General features: G+C 44.3%; 1 protein-coding gene across 2 annotated transcripts in view; it reads left to right on the forward strand.

The window, feature by feature from the left end:
• BACE2 (beta-secretase 2) overlaps positions 1 to 17,838 on the forward strand; it is a 113,113-nt gene that overhangs the window by 46,841 nt on the left and 48,434 nt on the right. Inside the window, exons 3-4 of one of the 2 annotated variants that reach the window (XM_005893015.3) lie at positions 11,647 to 11,863; positions 15,377 to 15,505. In XM_005893015.3, the coding sequence (XP_005893077.2) occupies positions 11,647 to 11,863; positions 15,377 to 15,505 (346 nt within the window). The remainder of the gene's footprint in view (positions 1 to 11,646; positions 11,864 to 15,376; positions 15,506 to 17,838) is intronic. The other variant, XM_070376427.1, reaches the window with a different exon arrangement.

The following is a 17,838-nucleotide window of genomic DNA, read 5'->3' on the forward strand; positions in this document are numbered from 1 at the left end:
TGTATAGATGCATATATCTGTGTAAGTGTAGGTATCTGGGTACATGCATATGACTTCACAGTTAGTATGCATATGATACACACTTAGTGGTGTGTATATTTGTGTATAGATGCATATATCTGTGTAAGTGCAGGTGTCTGTGTACATGCACATGTGGTGTGTATATTTGTGTATACAGGTACACATCTGTGTAGGTGTGGGTATCTGTATGTTCATGCACATTGTGGTATTTACATTTGTGTGTGGTGTGCATGTGTGGCCTGATGTGCTGAGTGTACATCCACTCCAAATGAATCCATTGCAGGATTCTCCTAACAGCCTTGGTGTGTTCTCAGGAGCTCTGCTTTATAGACATTCAAGTCAAACTTGAATGTTTTGTGGTCAGACCTGAATTGCAGGAAGCTCATGACCCTTAGACATTTGTTGAGCCCCCCTAATCCTCACGAGGAGGTGGCCTGAGCAGGGCAGGGCTCATTGGATCTGAGTGTGAGACTGTTCTGGGCAGTAGCCTGGCATTGCTTGGAAAGCCACCTTTGTGTCACCTGAAGTTTGGTGGCGTCAGTCAAGGTGTGGTTCGCTAAAACCATGTCTGTGCTGGGAGGTCTCTGTGGTGAGAGAAACCCATGAATCACTTGGAAAGAACACACTGTGAGCTCAGAGCACTCAGGCCCGAGACGGGGCTCTGAGCTGGCAGCTGTGGGCGGGGCTGTGAGAAAGGGCGGAGCCTGGACGGAAGTCTGGATCCAGGCCAGCTCTGTGTCCAGGTCCCTAGACTCAGCCCTAGGAAGCTTCGGGCGGTCCTGGTGTGTGTCACTGTTCATCTCTGGAGGAGCCCTTGGGGTCAGAGTTACTCTGCCCCAGATACTTGTTGCTGCCCTAAATGTATGCATGTTTTAATTTCATATCCATTTTTTATGACCCTAAAATTTAGACCCAACAGATAAAACCAGTAAGCTGCCACGTGGTTTACTGTTTAGGCTCGTGAACAAGCATGTCACATTTCCCTGCTACCAGTGCTCTCTGTGTCTTTCCTTTCCCACTTTCTTTTCCCATAGTCTTTTGTTTCAGGGAATAAACCCCATCTTTTTTGAGGGGGAAAAAAAAGAAAGGAAACACAGGACAGAAAGTAACAACTGGGGAGGTTCAACAAATCCCCAGCAGCATTAATAAGGCAGGAGTGCCCATCTCTTCCCCCATGCATCTTGGTCTTTGTTTTGGTGGCACAAGGAGGCCACCTGTGTGTCCAGCTGGAGGGAGGGATGGCTGGTGCTTCATGGACCCCTCCTTCAAGGAACTTGGAGCTTAGGTTATGACTCAGTGTGTTGATAACCTTTGATCACCGAAATTCCAGGTGCGCCTCCAGGCTCATGATGCTTTGTGAAGACAGATGTAAGCCCTGGAGCTGTTCTTGGGACTTCAGATGCTTGTGAAGTGGGGCATGGGCTGTGCAGCCAGGGAACAGAGGCTGGCTGATGAGCCCCCAGCTACCCTTTGCCCTTTCCCCACTCAAACTGTGATTCATCCAAGTCCTCTGCCCCAAACAGCCCCCTCCCCTCAACTACTCCATCATGTGACAGATTTTGGAGTCAGTCCAAACCTCTCATTTTTATTCATGTAGCATAGGAGGTCTGGGAACCAAGAAAGTGAACCAGGTTCAGGCTTCTAGGACAAAAGGTCTGCAAACTTCAGCCCTGGGAGCTCCTCCTTATAGTAAGTGCTGTGTTCGCTCTGAACCAAAATGCAAATGTAATAAAACTTATCTTCACGTGTAATTCTAAATGCCCTGACACAATCTGCAGGGATTGGGGGTGAGTAAAAGGAATTAATTTATTGCGGTGATCAGCACCACAATATGTAAACATGCTGGGTAGGAGTCACGTGAAGCTGGGTGATGCAGGAGGCTGTGAGCGTCCCTCTGGCCATGCAGTGCCCAGTGCAGACTGACAAACTGAATTAAAAGAGAATCAGACACCCAGAACAGCTTGGTTTAGTGATGTCAGTGTTCCAGATCAGTGAAGAATCTTGGTATAGTTTCCCCACAGGATTACCTTCTTCAATCTACACAGTAGCTGCATACCTAGAAAATGCAAATTATATTAAACTGTGTAGAAGATGTTGATCTTGGTCGTGAGGCAATCTTGGCCCCATTTTTTCCACTACAAGATTCTTCCTGGTCCATACATTCTCCCAGTTTCTCCATGCCTACTGGGGTTCTGCCTGCCATAAGACAGAGCAGACATCCTTGGAGCTCAGATACATCTTTAACAGGTTTCCTCCCCAGAGCAGTTTTGTTTTCCATCACAGATCTGTAGACACATGATACAATAGAAGAAAATAATAGTACAGCATAGTGAAGCCAAGTTCGAGTAATGTGTATATCTACCTTTTAGATTGAAATGTGCAAATCTAACACCATGGGTGGATATTTTCTTGGTTCCCAGACCTCCTATGCTACATGAATAAAAATGAGAGGTTTGGACTGACTCTAGAATCTGTTCCATGATAAAGTGGTTGAGGGGAGGGGGTTGTTTGGGGCAGAGGATTTGGACAAACCACAGTTTGAGTGGGAAAAGGTAGCCAGGGGCTCATAAACAGGTAAACAGCACAGCCAGTGGTCAGTACAAGTCAGAGTGTGCTTGCAACCCAGTTACCCTTTTGCTGGGTTTCCTTGATTACAGGTAAAGAATCCACCTGCAATGCAGGAGACACAGGAGATGCAGGTTTGATCCCTGGGTCAGGAAGAATCTCTGTAGAAGGGAATGGCAACCTGCTCTGGTGTTCTTGCCTGAAAGGTCCCATGGACAGAGGAGCCTGGTGGGCCGCAGGCCGAAGGGTTGTCACAAACAGTACCTGACTAACCACACACAGGCACGCACCCGTTTGCTATGCAGATGCAGATATGGAAGCATTCAAGGGTAAACACTAGTCAACATTACAAATACTGCATTCAGTGCCATTTAATATGTGTACAATATTTAATCAACGGTAGACAACTGGCTTCTTTCTCATTTGCCTTTGACTTTGCTCATTGCTGGCTTGAACCATAATTCTCTCAGCCTTAGTGGGACACAGCCTTCTAACTTTCCTATTAGCCAGGTTTGAGTTCAGGTTTGAGTTCAGGTTTCAGGTGGCTCCTGTCATTCATGCTTAAAGACTGAGCTCCTCTGCCTCCTTTGCACCTGATTTAATGTGAAGACTCCTGGGAACATTCGTGACTCCCATGATGGCTAGCCCTGCCATCCTGCTAACCACACAGGAGAATTGGGCCTCCCTCTTAGCTTTCTGAGCACCTGAGGGTCTCATCTAGATGTTTCTCCTTTGTGAGCAAACAGAGAACTAGCAGAACCTGCCAACATGCAGGGGAGGCCCCAGACTCCCCTGCTTTGTCAGTGTCGCCCCCACTGGCACCTCCGTTATTCAGACTTCAGCCTGCCTTCTCATTTGCAAGTATTGTTGAAATTTATTTAGTACCTTAAAACATGACCTGCTCTGGCCTTCTAGCCCTGATACTGCCTTTCTTATAAAGAGATCTAGTCTCCTCCTACCAGTGCAGGAGACATGGGTTTGATCCTGGGGTCAGGGAGAACCCTGGAGAAGGAAATGACAACCCACTCCAGTATTTTTGCCTGGGAAATCCCATGGACAGAGGAGCCTGATGGGCTACAGTCCATGGGATTGCAAAGAGTTAGACATGACTGAGCAACTGAGCATGCATTCATTCTTCACCTGGGCTTCTTCTTAACTGAAACATCACATTTTGAGTTTTAGGCAAGTTCTATTCAGTCACCTGCATTTGTCACCAATACAAACACACGTGCTTTGCAGGTTCAATCCTTGCTTTGATTTGTGCTAACCTTTCTCTCCTTTCTTCTGTTTTTCCTAAATAGTTCTCATAGGTTTATGTCAACACAGATGCATTATTGTTAAGATATGAACTATGAACATAATTTATATAGTAAGTTGCCTGATGCTTTCAGCTCACTTTACAGTTGGCCTAAGCTACACTTTCCACCATGGTATTTGATGGAAGCCGAGAGAATGTTCTACTTCCTCTCTCAATTTTTGACAAAGGTTTCTTTTCTGAGATGCAGCTTGCTGCCTTGTGATGTTTCTGTATTTGCTTGTCCCTCTGATCTCTCTTAGTTATAATAAGGTTTCTGGTTGGGTTTGTCAGCCTCTGATTCAAGTCCCCCAGTCTCTGGATATTCAGGTTTAACGCTTCCTGAAACATGTCCCAGTAATTGGAGATTTGACTTGGGGTTCTTTGACAAGATCTCTTTGATTTATGGAATCAGACATCAGGCTACCATCAGTCATCTGTGCAGCTCTGTCCCATCAGAAGCGCTCTTTTCCTGGTGGTGAATGTTCCAATGAATTACTATACAGCAAAAAGGCAATCATGTATTTTTTTAGGTGTACTTCTTTTTTAGCAAGTAAAATAGTCTCCATCCAAGTGGCTTGATGAGAGATTCAGTATACTCATCCCCCTGACCTTATACTAATCTATTTAGAAATTAACTATGTTTTCACTAAAATGTCTCCCCCTCCTATATTCCATCTGGGATGCAGTTCACAGAGTAGTTCTGGCAAAAGAACAATTTCTTGTCTTCAACTGATGCTTATGAGTAGAGTTGGGATATTAGAAAATTAAGCAGGTTGTTTCCTTAAGGAGGCTGACCCAGGCCCTTGAGATCTCATGCTACATCTTTCCATCTGATGATGACACACATTTTTCTTGATTATTTAGATAACTTCTTAAGTTTGTCCAGGAGGGGTCTTGCAATATTGGGGCCCTGAAGCATTTGCCATTGTTGAGTATGTTGACGACCCTCCGGCGTGAGCAGAAGCCCCTGGGCTGGTGAGTGGCCCCACTGACTCTGACATGGTCACTTCCAGACCTTGGAAGAATAAGACAGGTATCTGGTCACCTGGTCCAAGTCCCTTATCCCTGAGGTAGAGTCCAAATTCTGAAATGTGCAGAAGGCCCCCAGGGAGGTCTCAGGCAGAATTTTCCAGGCGACTTAACATTCTCTTGGGGGCTGGTGGTTTGGGGGAGCCAGAGTCGACTGAAGGATTCAATTCTTTTGATCTCTGCCCTCCCACCTCCTCCCTGTATATGTTCTGAAAACAAAATGGGTTTCTTTAAATTAATAAAATGTTCTGTGGTTCTTCTGTTCTCAGTTTGATTGATTTCATTTTTCAAGCCTGCGTTCCCTTCAGACTTGTATTAGAGTCAGAAAGTCTCCTGAATTTGGTTCGAAGTGATTCTGTGGCTGTGGGTGGACTCTTTGCTAGCTACTCACATCCTTGATGAATGGCTGTTTATACACACCCAGAATGGATGCTGCAAAAAAGGAGCATGTCTGGGGTTCACTCTCGTTATAGTTAATTAATGTCCAAAACAGCTGAGAACCAAAGCATTTTAGTGCCAAGAGGTGGGATGTTAGGACATAAACATGGAGGAATGCGTAGTTTTTAGGTCTAGTGCTGAAACCTACGCGTTAATAACATTCAGAGCTGCTTGCAATTCATCTCTGGGGTTTTTGCTCTTTGAGTTCGAGGAGCCCAGGGAATATGAGCTAAGAATTACTTTTTTCTCTCATTATCTACAACTGTGCTTTCTACAAGGGTAGCTACTAGACACAAGTGGCTATTTAAATTTAAATTAATTAATGTTAAATACAGGCTCATTCTTTAGTCAAACTATCCAGATGGTCCCTGACTTAGATGGTTTGAATTAGCTTTCAACTTTACAATGGTGCAAAAGCAATACACATTCAGTAGAACCTGTACTTTGACTTTTGAATTTGTTTTTAATTCTTTTATTTAACATTAAAGAAATTGAGACCTATGGACCAGAGTTTCTTAATCTCAGCACTACTGACATTTTGGGCTGGGTGATTCTTTATTGTCGGGGGCTGTCTCGTGCATTTGAGAATGTTTACAGCATCCTGGTTTCTGTTCCATTTGATGCCAGAAGCTTCCCTCTCACACAGCTGTGACAACCAAAAATGTTTCCAGACGTTACCAAATGTCACCCGGAAGGCAAAACAGCCTCTAGTTGGTAATCACTGTCGTAGAAGCTAAATCCAAGTTCAATCATTGGACAATGCAACATTAAAATCCAAGTTTGGTGCTTTTTATCCCACTTTCAATGGACTTGTTCCACCAATTCTATGGAAACTCATGGTGGTAAGATAGCTGATGCCCCTCCAGATATCACATATACATTTCCAGCAGGAAGATAGGAGGCTAACAAGTAACAAGAGGCAAGAACATTCCTCCTAAAGTGGCCATCTTTTTACTGAGAAGGCATGCCCTCCCTAGTGACTCTTCCTACATAGCATTAGTCAGAAGTGTTTGCATTTTGAATTTTGCTTCTGCCAAAACTGGCAGGAGGGGACAATCCTGTCTCGTGATGCTGGGAAACAGCAGCCAAAGCTCCCTGTCAGCCCTGTGATCATGAGGGTAAGCAACTGATATATTGACAGCCGTGAGGACCCAGACAGACATTCTGCTTTGTTCACTTTCAATTTAGTAATCAGTAAATTAGAGGAGATATTTAACATTTTATCATAAGCTAGGCTTTGTGATAGATGAGTTTGCCCAACTGTAGGCTAACGTAGGTGTTCTGAGCACCATTAAGGTAGGCTGGGCTGAGCTTAAGATGTTCAGAAGGTTCAGTCCATTAAATGCATTTTCAACCTAATGATAATTTCAATTTACAATAGGTGTATCGGGATGTAACCCCATTGGGGAAGATCTGCAATCACATTTCAGGTGCTTTGGAGCCACCTGTGGCTACTGTATTGGAAGCATAAATAGAGAATATTCCTGTCATTGCAGAAGCTCTATTGGACAGCCTTGGTCCAGAACACAGAAGAACTCCATCTTTTAGAAACCTGGAAGGCTCTTCCCGTCCCTGCACCATTTCAGCCAAGTCTTACCTGAGACTTGCCCCCTTTTCCTGGAGGTTGTTGGACTTCACAGTGAAACAGTTTTGGATATTGAGAAAGATTATAGGAAACATTTTCTAGGAAAAAAGCTTACATTTTCTAATAGCAGCTCGTAGATTGAATAAAGGTAGCAAGTGATTAGACAATTATGATAATAGCACCTACTATTGTTGTGTACCTGCTGTGTTCTGGGCTTTTGTTCTAAATCATTTACAAAGAGACTCACAGACTTGGCAAACGAACTTACGGTTGCCGGGAGGAAGGGATAGTTAGGGAGTTTGGGAAGGTCATGTACACACTGCTATATTCAAAATGGATAACCAGCAAGGACCTACTGTATAGCACAGGGAACTCTGCTCAATGTTATGTGCCAGCTTGGATGGGAGGGGGGTTTGGGGAGAGAATGTGTGTGTGTGTGTGTGTGTGTGTGTTAGTTGCTTAGTTTGCAACCCCATGGGCTTAAGCCCACCAGGCTCCTCTATCTATGGAATTCTCCAGGCAAGAATACTGGAGTGCGTTGCCATTCTCTTCTCCAAGGAATCTTCCTGACCCAGGGATCAAACCCAGGACTCCTGCATTGCAGGCAGATTCCTTACCATCTGAGCCACCAGGGAAGCCTGTGGGAGAGAATGGAGACATATATATGTATGGCTGAGTCCCTTTGCTGTTCACCTGAAACTGCTAAAACTTTGTTAATCAACTCCAATAGAAAATAAAAATTTTAAGTTTGAAAATAAAACACCTTAAATAATGATAATATATTCATTCAAACAATAAATGGTTTATAATATTAACTCTTTTAATCCTTAGAATTAACCCTGTGAAGTGTGGTGCTATTTTGTCCCTACTTTTCGGTGGAGGAGACTGAGGTATAGAGAAGTTAAATAACTTAGCCTGGAGTCACACACAGCTCCTAAGTGGTTGAAGTGCTATTTGACCCCAGACAGCGTAACTCCAGCTGCCTCCCACATCTTTGTAAGTGGCACCAGAGTATCCAGAATGTTCACCCATGAGGGAAATAGCAAACTGGTCAGTACACTGCAGAGGACATTCTGCCTAGAAGGGCAGCCTGGTTAGAAGGGCAGCCTGGTTCATGCTCTTCTCAGTGACCTCAGCAAATTCTAATGAGTTTTCTGTGGGCTCACCAGGCTTCCCTGGTGGCTCAGATGGTAAAGGACCTGCCTGCAATACAGGAGACCTGGATTCCATCTCTGGGTTGGGAAGATCCCCTGGAGGAGGGCATGGCAACCCACTCCAGTGTTCTTGCCTGGAGAATCCCCATGGACAGAGGAGCCTGGCAGACTACAGTCCATGGGGTTGCAAAGAGTTGAACACGACTGAGCGACTAAGCACAACAGACTAAAAATTAAAAAAAAAAAAACAACTTCTCAAAAGAAAGTCATGGCACTATAGACTGTTTGGTGGGCATAACTGATTTTCTAGATGAAGAATTGGTATATTAGGGCTGGCAGGCTACCTCCAGCCTGCCGCCTGTTTTCCTAAGTAAAGTTTTGTTGGAACATGGCCACACATGTTTGTTTAATATATCACCTCTGGTTGCTTCTCTAGCAGAACAGAGTAGGTGAAATGGAGATCACGTGGCCCACAAAAGCTGAAACATTTACTTTCTTTAGAGAAGCTCACCAGCCCTGCGGTGGACCGTATTCTCTAGGTCTTTCAAAATAACCAGCCTCTTCTGTTAGCAATAGTGCTAATGTTTTGAACTTGAAGAATGACCCTAAATTGTCAGAAAGGACTGACATTTCAGTATTTTCATTGCTTTTCAACCTAATGTGTGCAGCCCCTGCTGTGTGCCAGGCATCACTGAATTGGTGCCGGCACTCAGCCCTGGCACGAAAACACCAGTCCTCAAGTGCCTGCATTTCAGTGGTCTGACTATGTGCTTTCTGTAAGTAATCTCTGATGGGTTCCTTAGCACTCCATGTGCCTGGGGTCCATTCACGCTTACTTTTCTGCCCGTGCTTGCTGTTGTCAGAAGACATGTGTACACAAAATGTTCACCTAGTGCTGCTCTCTAAGACTGTGGTGGAGTTAGCTAAAATAGTCAGAAAACATTAAAATTAAACATCCTTTGTATTTCATATCCCATTATGGAGGTAGAATAAACTAAATTTCTCTAAAATGTGTCTGCCAGACATTTTAAAAATACTTTTTTCCCCCTGATTATAAAAGTTATATATGCAGAAAATATGGAAGGACCTAACCACAAGAATGGCAATGGCACCCCACTCCAGTACTCTTGCATGAAAAATCCCATGGATGGAGGAATCTGGAAGGCTGCAGTCCACGGGGTCGCTAAGAGTCAGACACGACTGAGCGACTTCACTTTCACTTTTCACTTTCATGCATTGGAGAAGGAAATGGCAACCCACTCCAGTGTTCTTGCCTGGAGAATCCCAGGGACGGTGGAGCCTGTTGGGCTGCCGTCTATGGGGTTGCACAGAGTCGGACATGAAGTGACTTACCAGCAGTAGCAACCACAAGAATGAGAGTTCCCCGCCACAAAACCCCACCACCCAGAGGTAGCCCTGTTAGTATCTGAGTGTAATAATTTTTTTGAAGAAGATTGTGCCACATATACAAAGGTTCCTTTTATCTTAATTTTTCTCTGTCATTGAAAATGTCTTAGTCAACATCATTTTCCAATACTACATAATATTCCATTCATATTTCTGTACCATAATTTACTAAACTGTTTCCTTTTTTACTGTGCACTTAGGTTGTTTCCAGCTATTTTCTACTATAAATAAAACATAATAACTGTCTTTGTTAATGAATCTCCATTTGCACCATGGGTGTTTCCTTAGGGTCAGATTCTCAGAAATGCAGTTACTGAATTAAATAGACCTAATATGACCAACCTAGGTAGCATATTGAAAAGCAGAGACATTACTTTGCCAACAAAGGTCCGTCTAGTCAAGGCTATGGTTTTTCCAGTGGTCATGTATGGATGTGAGAGTTGGACTGTGAAGAAAGCTGAGTGCTGAAGAATTGATGCTTTTGAACTGTGGTGTTGGAGAAGACTCTTGAGAGTCCCTTGGACTACAAGGAGATCCAACCAGGAAATCCTGGAGGAAATCAGTCCTGGGATTTCTTTGGAGGGAATGATGCTGAAGCTGAAACTCCAGTGCTTTGGCCACCTCATGCGAAGAGTTGACTCATTGGAAAAGACTCTGATGCTGGGAGGGATTGGGGGCAGGAGGAGAAGGGGACGACAGAGGATGAGATGGCTGGATGGCATCGCTGACTCGATGGACATAAGTCTGAGTGAACTCCGGGAGTTGGTGATCCACAGGGAAGCCTGGCGTGCTGCGATTCATGGGGTCGCAAAGAGTCAGACATGACTGAGCGACTGAACTGAACTGAACTGAACATTTTTAAAGTTTATAACATGTACCCCCCAAAATTCATATCATCTGTGACTTAACTTCCTCTCTGTTTCCCAACAGTACCATACTAGGTCATATAACCCTACAGCAAAGACTTATTATCATAGATGAATGTTCAGAGATTGAATGTTAAAGTGAAAATTGTAGACAAACAGGTCCATTTACAATGATCCCACTGGTGGTTGGACACTTCTCTTAGGAATGTGATTGTTTTCCTAAGGGAACCATGGTTTGAACACAGATATTTGCTTGGAGATGTCCCTTGGCCTGTAATCCAACAGCATTGTCAAGCTCACCTGGGTGTGAGAATGACCTTATAGGACTGGACACCCCAGGGCCTTGACACCTGCTGCTCTCTCTCTCCAGGACGTCCCCCTGCAGAAAGTCCCATAGCTTATTGTCTTCCCGCAGGTCTTACATAAATGTCAGTCTCAGAGCAGCCTCTGTGACCACCGTGTCTCTCTTCTATCCCTCACCCGCTCTCTTCCCTGGGTGGCTCTCATCACTCTATCGTTGCTTGAAATTCTAGGTGTTCATTTGTTTACTGTCTGTCTCTGAAATCCCAAGAGCAGGGCTTCCATTTTCCCTGTCCGTTGTCTGGTCTTGTTCATGTTATTCTGTCTCAGTATCTCTTACCTTTAAGTGTTGTGCGGTTATCACAGTGACTTGTATCCCAGCTTGTCATTAAGGTCACCCTTCTGATATGGGGATAATCAGCTTGGGGACAGATGGATGGCCTTGAGAAGGAACCTGTGACGCCAAGAGGTCACAGGGGCCCTGAGGAGGGCTGGCCCTGGTGTTGGGGGGGTGTGACTTGACTTTTATTCATCACACTGGCCGTTTGTATGAATTTGAGCCTGCAGCCACTTTGGGCACAAGCTACTGGCCCTCCTTCTGGGGCTGGTGGCCCCTCCCTGTGTCACAGAGCAGCAGTGCAGTGCCCCCCAGAGCCGGAGGGACAGGCGGACCCACACTTGGTTGTGGCGTTCCAGTTAAGTACAACACCTGACTTACGGGGGATACGTGGGCTCAGCAAGAAGTTAAACTCGGGTTACATGTAGACCCCAGTACTCCCTCACAGATGGCACAGAAAAGGTCATTGCCCAAATGTCAGTGATTATGTTGTGGGAAATCATGCCTTGTGAGCATGAGGACTCTTCCTCGGGAAGAATTGCTGATGCACACCTTCCTTGCTTAGAGCGGCTGTCTTGACGGCTGTGTTGTCAGAACAACAGCAGGTGGACAGAGCACAGGACACAAGGCCTCTTCTCTTTCTCCAGGTCCAGCACGTACCGCCCCAAGGGTTTTGATGTCACTGTGAAGTACACACAGGGGAGCTGGACGGGCTTCGTTGGGGAGGACGTGGTCACCATCCCCAAAGGCTTCAACAGTTCTTTTCTTGTCAACATCGCCACCATATTTGAGTCAGAGAATTTCTTTCTGCCTGGGATTAGATGGAATGGGATACTTGGACTGGCTTATGCTACCCTGGCCAAGGTAAGAATGATGGGTGGGTCTACGAACATCAAATGATGGAACAAAGTTCTGCAACCAGTCACTGGAGGGGCCAGCAGAGGGGTCCAGGCTGTCCAAGACAGTCAGTGAGAATCACATGGTTGAAAGACCAGTGTTCACATGATTGATTAGACCTCTAAGCACTTTGAAAATTTAAGGTAAATGGCAAGATTCTTTGAGCCTTCCCGTAAGATATTCCCATGGCATAGCGTTTTTCATTTGTTTTTTTCTGTTTATTTTACTTGTATAGTTGACAAATGTTAACAGAATCTGAATCCCTTTGATGGTGGTGCTTGTTTAGGAGTTTTTATTAGGGCAGGATTAAGAGAAAACACATTTATTAAATTCATAAAGGGGACTTCCAATGCAGGGGATGAAGGTTCGATCCCTGGTCAGGTAACTAGGATCCCATACACTACACAGCATGGCCAAAAAATTTCTTTAAAAAATAATATTGATAAAGAAGGAGGTTCAGGGTGACAGTGGAAACTCCACAGGAAGAGATGTCCCGCCAGGCATGGAGCATGACACTGCTTTCCCCTCCCTCTGGAACTGGGGCCCAGATGCCTGCAGGCACACCCTGGGGATCGCCAGCCAGTCGAAGCAGCGATGCTTTGAGGAGAGACGGTGAAACCTCACTCTCATCAGCATCAGGACCATCACAAAACAGGGAAAGAGCACAATTCTCTGTCCTTGGTCCACCCAAAGGAAGCAATGATCATATGTGGGAGGATGGGGGTGGGCTGGGAAGGAAAAGATGCCAGGGGCAGGCAGATCTGACAACCCTAGTGTGACCCCTGGGCCCCGAGAGGCCAGGGTGGGTCAGTGTACACGTGAGGAGAGGTCACCCCTCCTGGCCTGTAACCAGGCACCCTGGCTTGGCTTCTCCTTATTCAGACAGGCTTTGAGCCAGCGCTAAATGTGAAACAAAGACTTGTGGGTGTAGAAAGTCCTGTTTTCTCTCTGGAAGGATGTTTTCTCCAGCTCGAGTTTACTAGCAAGTGATGCAGGCAATGAGGTGGGGGGACACGGGGGCATTTCCCAACACTGTAGTTTCTTAAGGAGAAAGAACAACCCTGACCCCTGGACCGAGACCATTACAAGATGTCCTTCCGTGGAGTCTCAGGACCTCCCCAGAAGGCAGACTTCATAGGCTCACGGTAGTCGTGTGGGCAGAGGGTTAGAGAGGCTTACCCCTTGCCGAGGACTGTCGGAGCACAGAGTCCTGTCTGAAGAGCCCAGATGGACTTTAGAGCTCGGCACCATTGGGCTTTCCAAGTGGCTCAGCAGTAAAGAATTTGCCTGAAATGCAAGAGACGCAGGTTCAATCCCTGAGTCTGGAAGATTCCCTAGAGAAGCAGCCCACTCCAGTATTCTTGCCTGGATATCCCACGGACAGAGGAGCCTGGCAGGCTGTAGTCTATGGGGTCACAAAGTGTCGGACGTAACTTAGCGACTGAATGACAACCGTAAGGAAAGTTTAATATGAGTTCCCAGACTTGTAACAACTTCCATTTCTAAATACTTTTCACTGACAATTGACTACATGTTTCTTCTTGTGACTTAAAAAATAAAAGATATATGATTGACTTGATGATTATTTGGGAGATGGTACCTTAAAGCTAAATTATCTGGAATTAATAATACATGAAACTTCCTCAAGAATAGACTGCTTCGGGTTTTTTGAGATGTCCAGACTCCCCAAAAGACCTTTTATCTTTTCATCTATGAGATTCCAAGGTGGCCAACAATTGGCTTCATGTTCCTAGGTTAGGGGAGACCAAAGCAGGATTTACAGGAAGTGGAACATGTCTAGAAAGAGGACTGGCAGGGCGGTCTGGGTTGGTGGCCCAAAGACATTTCTGAAATAGATTCCATGAGCACCCAGTCGGGGTGTCAGAGTGTGCAGGGGCCCCCAGCTGATGCTATCTGCTCCCTCACCAAAGATGTGGTTATGGCCACCTGCAGGGTCTCAACCTGCTGAATCAGGTTCTCTACTGGTCCTGGGCAACTGTGTGCTTTTAAACCTTAAAGGGATCCTAAGTCCTGCTGAAGAATGACTTGGTGCAATAATAATAGATCCTGTCGCATGTACCGGGCACTTTTCCAAGCACTCTGTATGTACTGACCCATTTAAGCCCCGGAAGAGCTCTGGGATGTGACTGTGATCCCCATTTTACAGATAAGGAAACAAAGGGACAAGTCACACAGTTTGCAGGTCAGGGGTGGAGCCAGGATTCAATTCCAGGCAGTGTTTTCCTGGCTGCTTCTCATGAAGGCAGACACAGGCTGGGTCATCACCAGACCCAACCTGGTTTCTAGAGGGGGCTTTGTCTCCTTCCTTGACCCATACACAAAGTGTTTAGGCTACAATTACACAGAGGGATTGGGCCAAATTCTGCCAGAATCCACAGAGGCTGGGAAAGAAGCGATAGGAGGCCAGATATGAAGGAGCTAAATAAATAGGAAGGTTTCTGTCTGATCACACTACTGTCACTGCCTCCAGAATTAGAGTTTCAGTTCCTACAGATTATAAATAATCCTTCCCTATATTTACTGTGGATGGCCAGAAGATACCTGGAGCATCTAAGCTGCTACAATTGTTGAGTTTTCATCAAGAACAAACCATTCATAGTAACAAACTCTAATCTCTCCCAGTTGTCAAAGCCAAAATGGAGACATGGATCTATGACGTTCTTTCCTCACCACCAGCACCTATGACCCCCCTCTGCTCCCGCAGCTAAGACCTGTTCACAGACTATCCTTCCTTTTCAGTTCTAGAGAAATGGGGTTGTTCTCTGAAGGCATGGTTACATGTAAGGAGGCACAGAGGATGTTACTGACATATGGCAATGAGGAGTGATGGGCTTTGTAAACTGCAGGACAATAGCATCGTTCCTTTTCTGATCACAACAGTAGCATTATTCCTTTTCTGGTCACCAGAGTTCAGCAGACAGCCAGCAGAGCTAAGCCTCCTCCCAGGGTCTGGGATGTGAACTGTTCCCTTGGGTCAGGCATCTGTCATTTGCATGATGGACGACTATGACTGAAAAGGGTAGGGAAAAAAAAAAAAAAAAAAACTTTTCCTGAAGCTGCAAAGGCAGCTCCTGGAGACCCTGTTCTCTCCTTACTCCAAAATGTCTAAGATTAGATTCCACCACCTACCTAGGTAACCCATTTCTGCATCTTCTCACACTGGCCTCACAAGGTGGACAGATGATAAATGGGGCAGCCACTTCACAGCTTCAGGAAATACTATCTTATCTTCCCAGCAGAGACACTGCCCCAAAAGGAAAAATACCAAGTCACAGAGAGTTCTGTTGGAAGTTTCCAAATTAGTGGACTTAATCATGAGCTTGTTTATTTCTTAACCTTGAAAATATTAAATAGAAAGAAACACCATATTGTACACCATGCCTGGCCCCTGCACAGGGGGACCCCTTGTCTACCCTGGAGTCCTTAATCAGCTGCCTTGTTTCCCTGCTCCTTCTGCAGCCTTCAAGTTCTCTGGAGACCTTCTTTGATTCCCTCGTGGCACAAGCAAAAATCCCCAATATCTTCTCCATGCAGATGTGTGGGGCCGGACTGCCAGTAGCTGGATCTGGTACCAACGGAGGTAGTCTTGTGGGTATCTTTTAGTCTTAAAGGGGGGAAAAAAAACCAGTGGGGCTATTTTTCCTGCTTTATTCAGACTCTGATAGAAATATTAGACACACAGAGATACATGGGTGCTCTGAAAGTTTTGATAATCCTTGTTTTATAGCCTTAAAAATGGATAAAATTGGGTAATTTTCAATCTTTCCTAAGCATCCTGCTATCTAATAAAATGATTCTCATTGCTTCCCCAAATTCCTTTAAAGCTTTTTTTTTTTTTTTTAAATTCTCTTTATTACTTTTAAAAAAAATCACATGCTCCCCATCCTGAACCCTCCTCCCTCCCAACCTCCCCATACCATCCCCCTGGGCCTTCCCAGCGCACCAGCCCCAAGCATCCAGCATCATGCACTGAACCTGGACTGGCATCTCGTTTCATACATGACATTTCACATGTTTCAATGACATTCTCCCAAATCTTCCCACCCTCTCCCACAGAGTCCATAAGACTGTTCTATACATCAGTGTCTCTTTTGCTGTCTCGTACACAGGGTTATCGTTACCATCTTTCTAAATTCCATATACATGCGTTAGTATACTGTATTTATGTTTTTCCTTCTGGCTTACTTCACTCTGTATAATAGGCTCCAGTTTCATCCACCTCATTAGAACTGATTCAAATGTATTCTTTTTAATGGCTGAGTAATACTCCATTGTGTATATGTACCACAGCTTTCTTATCCATTCATCTGCTGATGGACATCTAGGTTGCTTCCATGTCCTGGCTATTATAAACAGTGCTGCGATGAACATTGGGGTACACGTGTCTCTTTCCCTTCTGGTTTCCTCAGTGTGTATGCCCAGCAGTGGGATTGCTGGATCATAAGGCAGTTCTATTTCCAGTTTTTTAAGGAATCTCCACACTGTTCTCCATAGTGGCTGTACTAATTTGCATTCCACCAACAGTGTAAGAGGGTTCCTTTTCTCCACACCCTCTCCAGCATTTATTATTTGTAGACTTTTGGATCGCAGCCATTCTGACTGGTGTGAAATGGTACCTCATAGTGGTTTTGATTTGCATTTCTCTGATAAAGAGTGATGTTGAACATCTTTTCAAGTGTTTGTTAGCCATCTGTATGTCTTCTTTGGAGAAATGTCTATTTAGATCTTTGGCCCATTTTTTGATTGGGTCATTTATTTTTCTGGAGTTGAGCTGTAGGAATTGCTTGTATATTTTTGAGATTAGTTGTTTGTCGGTTGCTTCATTTGCTATTATTTTCTCCCATTCTGAAGGCTGTCTTTTCACCTTGCTAATAGTTTCCTTTGATGTGCAGAAGCTTTTAAGGTTAATTAGGTCCCATTTGTTTATATCCGCAAATCAATCAATGTAATACACCACATTAACAAATTGAAAAACAAAAACCATATGATTATCTCAATAGATGCAGAGAAAGCCTTTGACAAAATTCAACACCCATTTATGATAAAAACTCTCCAGAAAGCAGGAATAGAAGGAACATACCTCAACATAATAAAAGCTATATATGACAAACCCACAGCAAACATTATCCTCAATGGTGAAAAATTGAAAGCATTTCCTCTAAAGTCAGGAACAAAACAAGGGTGCCCACTTTCACCATTACTATTCAACATAGTTTTGGAAGTTTTGGCTACAGCAATCAGAGCAGAAAAAGAAATAAAAGGAATCCAAATTGGAAAAGAAGAAGTAAAACTCTCACTATTTGCAGATGACATGATCCTCTACATAGAAAACCCTAAAGACTCCACCAGAAAATTACTAGAACTAATCAATGATTATAGTAAAGTTGCAGGATATAAAATCAACACACAGAAATCCCTTGCATTCCTATACACTAATAATGAGAAAACAGAAAGAGAAATTAAGGAAACAATTCCATTCACCATTGCAACGAAGAGAATAAAATACTTAGGAATATATCTACCTAAAGAAACTAAAGACCTATATATAGAAAACTATAAAACACTGGTGAAAGAAATCAAAGAGGACACTAATAGATGGAGAAATATACCATGTTCATGGATTGGAAGAATCAATATAGTGAAAATGAGTATACTACCCAAAGCAATTTATAGATTCAATGCAATCCCTATCAAGCTACCAACAGTATTCTTCACAGAGCTAGAACAAATAATTTCACAATTTGTATGGAAATACAAAAACCTCGAATAGCCAAAGCGATCTTGAGAAAGAAAAAATGGAACTGGAGGAATCAACCTACCTGACTTCAGGCTCTACTACAAAGCCACAGTTATCAAGACAGTATGGTACTGGCACAAAGACAGAAATATAGATCAATGGAACAAAATAGAAAGCCCAGAGA

The sequence above is a fragment of the Bos mutus genome, chromosome 1, assembly GCF_027580195.1.
Source record: "Bos mutus isolate GX-2022 chromosome 1, NWIPB_WYAK_1.1, whole genome shotgun sequence".
Lineage (NCBI taxonomy): Eukaryota > Metazoa > Chordata > Mammalia > Artiodactyla > Bovidae > Bos > Bos mutus.